Source organism: Oncorhynchus tshawytscha, linkage group LG13 (genome assembly GCF_018296145.1).
Source record: "Oncorhynchus tshawytscha isolate Ot180627B linkage group LG13, Otsh_v2.0, whole genome shotgun sequence".
Lineage (NCBI taxonomy): Eukaryota > Metazoa > Chordata > Actinopteri > Salmoniformes > Salmonidae > Oncorhynchus > Oncorhynchus tshawytscha.
The window spans coordinates 2,657,379-2,666,541 of record NC_056441.1 but is presented as its reverse complement, the minus strand read 5'-3'; the positions used below and the strand labels follow the sequence as shown (position 1 = coordinate 2,666,541).

Below are 9,163 nucleotides of genomic sequence, written 5' to 3'. Positions count from 1 at the left end.
ACACCCGTACCCCTCTGCCAAGGTAAGGACATGGAGAACACCCGTACCCCTCTGCCAAGGTAAGGACATGGAGAACACCCGTACCCCTCTGCCAAGGTAAGGACATGGAGAACACCCGTACCCCTCTGCCAAGGTAAGTACATGGAGAACACCCGTACCCCTCTGCCAAGGTAAGGACATGGAGAACACCCGTACCCCTCTGCCAAGGTAAGGACATGGAGAACACCCGTACCCCTCTGCCAAGGTAAGGACATGGAGAACACCCGTACCCCTCTGCCAAGGTAAGGACATGGAGAACACCCGCCCCCCCTCTGCCAAGGTAAGGACATGGAGAACACCTGTACCCCTCTGCCAAGGTAAGGACATGGAGAACACCCGTACCCCTCTGCCAAGGTAAGGACATGGAGAACACCTGTACCCCTCTGCCAAGGTAAGGACATGGAGAACACCCGTACCCCTCTGCCAAGGTAAGGACATGGAGAACACCCGTAAGGACCCCTCTGCCAAGGTAAGGACATGGAGAACACCCGTACCCCTCTGCCAAGGTAAGGACATGGAGAACACCTGTACCCCTCTGCCAAGGTAAGGACATGGAGAACACCCGTGCCCCTCTGCCAAGGTAAGGACATGGAGAACACCCGTACCCCTCTGCCAAGGTAAGGACATGGAGAACACCCGTACCCCTCTGCCAAGGTAAGGACATGGAGAACACCCGTACCCCTCTGCCAAGGTAAGGACATGGAGAACACCCGTACCCCTCTGCCAAGGTAAGGACATGGAGAACACCCGTACCCCTCTGCCAAGGTAAGGACATGGAGAACACCCGTACCCCTCTGCCAAGGTAAGGACATGGAGAACACCTGTACCCCTCTGCCAAGGTAAGGACATGGAGAACACCCGTACCCCTCTGCCAAGGTAAGGACATGGAGAACACCCGTACCCCTCTGCCAAGGTAAGGACATGGAGAACACCCGTACCCCTCTGCCAAGGTAAGGACATGGAGAACACCCGTACCCCTCTGAAAACATCTACCAGCCATTTTTTCTGGTGTCTATTTTGATGGAAGTGAATTCCACAAGTCATGGTCTCCTTTAGGGCTTCAGTACAAGTGTTCACTTCTCCCTGGGCACTTAATTATTAATATAATTAATTAATTATTGGTTGAAATCAGTGGCTGAATGGAAACTTTAATACAGCTAACAGGGCTTTACATTGAAAAGGTTTAATGATTCTTCTGTTCTTTGTATTGATCAGATATTGATTGCCTTCTGGTACGTTTTCAAAAATCTCTAATTCTGTTGTTTAGAAATGCTCTTGGGAAATCGATTATGTCGTATTGTAAACAGGAAGTTAGTTGTTTGTTGACCGTGACTTTACTGAAGAGCCCAAGTTAAAAAAATGATGTTGTCACAGTCAAGTTACATTTGTTATTTCACCAAATGAATAGCCTGGAAATGATATATGGACTGACTGACGTTTTGAGAAGTGACATAATCTGAAGACTTGAGGGTCAATTATTGACGTGAAAAACATGATAATTATTATCTATGAACTGTTACTGGAGTTTAAAGGCTCAATTCTGAAGAGTAGTTCAGTCGTTGATGGAAGATATTGATTGTTTGATAAAAGACATAAAAATTATTTAACACACCAGGAAGTCATGTAGACATGACAACATTTGAAATCCCATCTACTCTTAAAGTGTAACGGTTTTCTTTAGGTGAAGGAGAGGAGGACCAAAATGCAGCGTGGTGGTTATTCATGTTCTTTAATAAAGGAACTAGACATGAAATAACTAACAAAACAATAAATGTGGAAAACCAAAAACAGCCCTATCTGGTGCAAACACAGAGACAGGAACAATCACCCACAAACACACAGTGAAACCCAGGCTACCTAAGTATGATTCTCAATCAGAAACAACTAATGACACCTGCCTCTGATTGAGGACCATATTAGGCCGAAACATAGAAATCCCCAAAACCTAGAAAAACAAACAGACTGCCCACCCCAACTCACGCCCCTGACCATACTAAATAAATACAAAACAAAGGAAATAAAGGTCAGAACGTGACATAAAGCCACTATATGCAGCAATCTATTAAACAACCCATTGTAAAAACACAGACAATTTCCTATAAACGCCTTTTCTCAGAAGCAAAACAAAGGTATTCAATCGCCTCACAGCCGTACTCAGGCGACCAGTTGCTGCAATGCTGTATCAACAACAGCAGTGCAGGTGGAAACTGGTAACAGCAGGGCGGCCATTTTGTGCTTCTAAAGTCTACTGCAGGTGTAATCTGTAGCTCTCTACTGACAGGGTCTGCGTCGCAAAGGTCGCCCTATTCCCTAAGTAGTGGACTACGTTGGACCAGTGCTCTGGAAAAGGGTATCTTTTTGAGACACATACAAGTAATGTTTAAATGTTTACCCGAGCACAGACAGGGGGTGGGCAAGCTTATGTTTACTCCATGATAATGCCGGTCAGGGTGAGGACATGTTGTGAGAGAAGCTCTATACATACAGAGATGATTACTCTAAAGCATTCTGGGTAGTTTTATGCTATGGGCTTTGTCACTGCCGATGCTTTGTCTGAGGGTAAAATGAATGCTTATTCCATCTTGGTTAAATCCATTCCCGACCCTACCTCTGTTTTCAATTTTGTAATGTTGTTTAAACTCTCTCTCTGTCTCTCTCTCTCTCTCTCTCTCTCTCTCTCTGTCTCTCTCTCTCTCTCTCTCTCTCTCTCTCTCGCTCTCTCTGTCTCTCTCTCTCTCTCTCTCTCTCTCTCTCTCTCTGTCTGTCTCTGTCTCTCTCTCTCTCTGTCTCTCTCTCTCTCTCTCTGTCTCTCTCTCCCTCCTCCTTCCTTCCTCTCTCCCTCCTTCTCTCTCCAGTGATGGCCTGTGGGATGCCTAAACCTCCAGTCAACGGTAGTATAGACGGGCAGGACTTCACTCTTGGTGCCAGGGCCATGTACCAGTGTAACCCTGGCTTCAGATTGGCCAGTCCTCTGGCCGTGTCAGTCGTCTGTCAGTTGTCTGGGAGGTGGAGCCCCAATGAGGCCCCGCCCCGCTGTATACGTGAGTAGTCCTCATTGGTTGGAGTTCACATTTGTGAGTCCTCGTTTGTTGGAGAACACGTATAGTGATGCCTCATTGGTTGGAGAACACGTATAGTGGTGCCTCATTGGTTGGAGAACACGTATAGTGATGCCTCATTGGTTGGAGAACATGTATAGTGATGCCTCATTGGTCCATTCTCATTGGAGCATGGGTTCCCAGAGGTAAAATGGAGGCTACATTTCCTCCAACGTTTGTACTGATTTAGAATACTTTTTATAACAAGTTTTGATTCAGCATTACAGTGAGTTGTGACAGGGTTCAGCCCCGGGACCATTTCAGATTATGCCTCTGCTTAATGTGTTAATAATGTAGGTAATTTGGGTTAATTTGATACCTTCTTCACTGTCCAAGAGTTAATAACAAGATTTGGATCTCATTTGGATTTGGATCTCTTCCTGTTGAGATCCAAGACTGAGGTATCACTGCCAAGCTCGTGCCATGTTTATCTTATAAATAATCTCACTTAGAAAATTATACTCTCTATTTATATTTATTTTTTCCAGACAAAATTACAACTTTACTGTGACCACAAAATAAAATGAAATAGAAACGTTTGTCACACGTTATGATAAACATGGCTGATACATCGTCTAACTAATAAAGCGTCTTGATGACAGAAAGTAGGAATTTCACATCTTACCAGTTCAGTTAGTCATTTCTGACCTGTGACCTATGTGTATCTGACCCCTGACCTTTGCAGCTGTGACTTGCCCTGACATCGGCCACGCTACGGTGGATCACGGGAGATGGAGGCTGATCTACGGGTCTCAGAGCCAGTACGACGCCATGATGATGCTCATCTGTGACCCCGGATACTACTACAAGGGTCAGAGGGTCATCCGTTGCCAGGCCAACAGCACCTGGGACTACCCAGAGCCCCGGCCGGCCTGCGAGAGTGAGTCGGAATCTACATCTTCCACAACGCATTGTAGAGCTGTAAAATCTGCCATTTTATTTTCAACCAAGTTATGCTTTAGTTGATTTCGCTTGTTCACGATTACAGTTACCATGGAAATGCTAATTCACCTGATCAATGGGTTTCTGTTGAGAGAGGAGAGAGAGAAAGATTAGCCTTGTTGAACGCAGAGGAGAGAAAGATTAGCCTTGATGAACTCAGAGAGGGGAGAGAGAAATATTAGCCTTGATGAACACAGAGAGATAAAGATTAGCCTTGATGAATGCAGAGAGAAAGATTAGACTTGATGAACACAGAGAGGAGGGAGAGAGAGATTGGCCTTGATGAACACAGAGAGGAGAGAGAGAAAGATTGGCCTTGATGAATGCAGAGAGGAGAGAGATACAGATTGTCATTGATGAACACAGAGAGGAGAGAGAGAGATTGGCCTTGATGAACACAGAGAGGAGAGAGAGAAAGATTGGCCTTGATGAACACAGAGAGGAGAGAGAGAAAGATTAGCCTTGATGAACACAGAGAGGAGAGAGAGAGATTGGCCTTGATGAACACAGAGAGGAGAGAGAGAAAGATTAGCCTTGATGAACACAGAGAGGAGAGAGAGGAAGATTGGCCTTGATGAACACAGAGAGGAGAGAGAGGAAGATTGGCCTTGATGAACACAGATAGGAGAGAGAGATTGGCCTTGATGAACACAGAGAGGAGAGAGAGGAAGATTGGCCTTGATGAACACAGAGAGGAAACCTTCATCCAACAAAAAGGATGACATCAAAACCATTACCCCAATGAAATAAACCAAGTTAAACATATGAATGTGTCCCTCCCCTCCTCTCGTCCCCTCTCTTCTCCTCCCATCTCCTCTCCTCTCCTCCCTTCTCCTCTCCTCCCTTTTCCTCTCCTCTCCTCTCTCCTCTCCTCTCCTCCCTTTTCCTCTCCTCTCCTCTCCTCTCCTCTCCTCCATTCTCCTCCCATCTCCTCTCCTCTCCTCAGTAATCTCCTGTGGGGACCTGGGCACTCCTCCGAATGGTAATAAGATCGGGACGCTGATGGTGTTCGGAGCGACAGCCATCTTCTCCTGTAACACAGGCTATACGCTGGTTGGTTCCCGGGTCAGAGAGTGCATGTCCAATGGCCTCTGGAGTGGATCTCAGGTCCAGTGTCTCGGTAAGAGAACCAGAACCAGCTAGAGACAGTTACAAACAAATTTAACGAGTTCAATCCCATTTTGTATTTTAGCTTCTCTTAATTAACATTAAGCTTTTTTCATGAAGAACCAGACATCGTGTTTGGTCAACCATTGTGTTTTATTAAGGCTATATATGTAGGACCTATTTATGACAAACAGAATCCCTGTATGCATATGTTTTTTCTTTGTCTCTCTCTGTTCTGTCCCTCGTCTCTAGCGGGTCACTGCGGTACCCCAGAACCAATAGTGAATGGTCAGATCATAGGAGAGAACTATAACTACAGAGGTAGTGTGGTCTACCAGTGTAACCCGGGATTCAGACTCATCGGGGTGTCTGTACGCATCTGTGAACAGGACCACCGCTGGTCTGGGCGCACCCCTGTCTGTGTCCGTAAGTACCCAGGGATAGGGGCTATGATATGGGTTAAACAGTACCCAGAGATAGTGGCTATGATATGGGTTAAACAGTACCCAGAGATAGTGGCTATGATATGGTACCCAGAGATAGGGGCTATGATATGGGTTAAACAGTACCCAGAGATAGTGGCTATGATATGGGTTAAACAGTACCCAGAGATAGTGGCTATGATATGGGTTAAACAGTACCCAGAGATAGTGGCTATGATATGGGTTAAACAGTACCCAGAGATAGTGGCTATGATATGGGTTAAACAGTACCCAGAGATAGTGGCTATGATATGGGTTAAACAGTACCCAGGGATAGTGGCTATGATATGGGTTAAACAGTACCCAGAGATAGTGGCTATGATATGGGTTAAACAGTACCCAGAGATAGTGGCTATGATATGGTACCCAGAGATAGTGGCTATGATATGGGTTAAACAGTACCCAGAGATAGTGGCTATGATATGGGTTAAACAGTACCCAGGGATAGTGGCTATGATATGGGTTAAACAGTACGCAGAGATAGTGGCTATGATATGGGTTAAACAGTACCCAGAGATAGTGGCTATGATATGGTACCCAGAGATAGTGGCTATGATATGGTTTAAACAGTACCCAGAGATAGTGGCTATGATATGGGTTAAACAGTACCCAGAGATAGTGGCTATGATATGGGTTAAACAGTACCCAGGGATAGTGGCTATGATATGGGTTAAACAGTACCCAGAAATAGTGGCTATGTTATGGGTTAAACAGTACCCAGAGATAGTGGCTATGATATGGTACCCAGAGATAGTGGCTATGATATGGGTTAAACAGTACCCAGAGATAGTGGCTATGATATGGGTTAAACAGTACCCAGAGATAGTGGCTATGATATGGGTTAAACAGTACCCAGAGATAGTGGCTATGATATGCTACCCAGAGATAGTGGCTATGATATGGGTTAAACAGTACCCAGGGATAGTGGCTATGATATGGGTTAAACAGTACCCAGAGATAGTGGCTATGATATGGGTTAAACAGTACCCAGAGATAGTGGCTATGATATGGTACCCAGAGATAGTGGCTATGATATTGGTTAAACAGTACCCAGAGATAGGGGCTATGATATGGGTTAAACAGTACCCAGAGATAGTGGCTATGATATGGGTTAAACAGTACCCAGAGATAGTGGCTATGATATGGGTTAAACAGTACCCAGAGATAGTGGCTATGATATGGTACCCAGAGATATTGCTATGATATGGATTAAACAGTACCCAGAGATAGTGGCTATGATATGGGTTAAACAGTACCCAGAGATAGTGGCTATGATATGGGTTAAACAGTACCCAGAGATAGTGGCTATGATATGGGTTAAACAGTACCCAGAGATAGTGGCTATGATATGGTTTAAACAGTACCCAGAGATAGTGGCTATGATATGGGTTAAACAGTACCCAGAGATAGTGGCTATGATATGGGTTAAACAGTACCTAGAGATAGTGGCTATGATATGGGTTAAACAGTACCCAGAGATAGTGGCTATGATATGGGTTAAACAGTACCCAGAGATAGTGGCTATGATATGGTACCCAGAGATAGTGGCTATGATATGGGTTAAACAGTACCCAGAGATAGTGGCTATGATATGGGTTAAACAGTACCCAGAGATAGTGGCTATGATATGGGTTAAACAGTACCCAGAGATAGATGGCTATGATATGGTACCCAGAGATAGTGGCTATGATATGGGTTAAACAGTACCCAGGGATAGTGGCTATGATATGGGTTAAACAGTACCCAGAGATAGTGGCTATGATATGGGTTAAACAGTACCCAGAGATAGTGGCTATGATATGGGTTAAACAGTACCCAGAGATAGTGGCTATGATATGGGTTAAACAGTACCCAGAGATAGTGGCTATGATATGGGTTAACAGTACCCAGAGATAGTGGCTATGATATGGGTTAAACAGTACCCAGAGATAGTGGCTATGATATGGGTTAAACAGTACCCAGAGATAGTGGCTATGATATGGGTTAAACAGTACCCAGAAATAGTGGCTATGATATGGATTAAACAGTACCCAGAGATAGTGGCTATGATATGGTACCCAGAGATGGTTCCTATGATATGGGTTAAACAGTACCCAGAGATAGTGGGTATGATATGGGTTAAACAGTACCCAGAAATAGTGGCTAAGATATGGGTTAAACAGTACCCAGAGATAGTGGCTATGATATGGGTCAAACAGTACCCAGAGATAGTGGCTATGATATGGGTTAAACAGTACCCAGAGATAGTGGCTATGATATGGGTTAAACAGTACCCAGAGATAGTGGCTATGATATGGGTTAAACAGTACCCAGAGATAGTGGCTATGATATGGGTTAAACAGTACCCAGAGATAGTGGCTATGATATGGGTTAAACAGTACCCAGAGATAGTGGCTATGATATGGGTTAAACAGTACCCAGAGATAGTGGCTATGATATGGATTAAACAGTACCCAGAGATAGTGGCTATGATATGGGTTAAACAGTACCCAGAGATAGTGGCTATGATATGGTACCCAGAGATAGTGGCTATGATATGGGTTAAACAGTACCCAGAGATAGTGGCTATGATATGGGTTAAACAGTACCCAGAGATAGTGGCTATGATATGGGTTAAACAGTACCCAGAGATAGTGGCTATGATATGGGTTAAACAGTACCCAGAGATAGTGGCTATGATATGGGTTAAACAGTACCCAGAGATAGTGGCTATGATATGGGTTAAACAGTACCCAGAGATAGTGGCTATGATATGGTACCCAGAGATGGTTGCTATGATATGGGTTAAACAGTACCCAGAGATAGTGGCTATGATATGGTACCCAGAGATAGTGGCTATGATATGGGTTAAACAGTACCCAGGGATAGTGGCTATGATATTGGTTAAACAGTACCCAGAGATAGTGGCTATGATATGGGTTAAACAGTACCCAGAGATAGTGGCTATGATATGGGTTAAACAGTACCCAGAGATAGTGGCTATGATATGGGTTAAACAGTACCCAGAGATAGTGGCTATGATATGGTACCCAGAGATGGTTGCTATGATATGGGTTAAACAGTACCCAGAGATAGTGGCTATGATATGGTACCCAGAGATAGTGGCTATGATATGGGTTAAACAGTACCCAGAGATAGTTGCTATGATATGGGTTAAACAGTACCCAGAGATAGTGGCTATGATATGGGTTAAACAGTACCCAGAGATAGTGGCTATGATATGGTACCCAGAGATAGTTGCTATGATATGGGTTAAACAGTACCCAGAGATAGTGGCTATGATATGGTACCCAGAGATGGTTGCTATGATATGGGTTAAACAGTACCCAGAGATAGTGGCTATGATATGGGTTAAACAGTACACAGAAATAGTGGCTAAGATATGGGTTAAACAGTACCCAGAGATAGTGGCTATGATATGGGTTAAACAGTACCCAGAGATAGTGGCTATGATATGGGTTAAACAGTACCCAGAGATAGTGGCTATGATATGGG

General features: G+C 44.4%; 1 protein-coding gene across 1 annotated transcript in view; it reads left to right on the top strand.

The window, feature by feature from the left end:
* LOC112220687 (CUB and sushi domain-containing protein 2-like) overlaps window positions 1-9,163 on the top strand; it is a 927,456-nt gene that overhangs the window by 829,134 nt on the left and 89,159 nt on the right. The window contains 4 exon segments of the mRNA XM_042295064.1: window positions 2,895-3,080; window positions 3,823-4,017; window positions 5,026-5,199; window positions 5,439-5,612. Coding sequence (XP_042150998.1) covers window positions 2,895-3,080; window positions 3,823-4,017; window positions 5,026-5,199; window positions 5,439-5,612 — 729 coding nt within the window.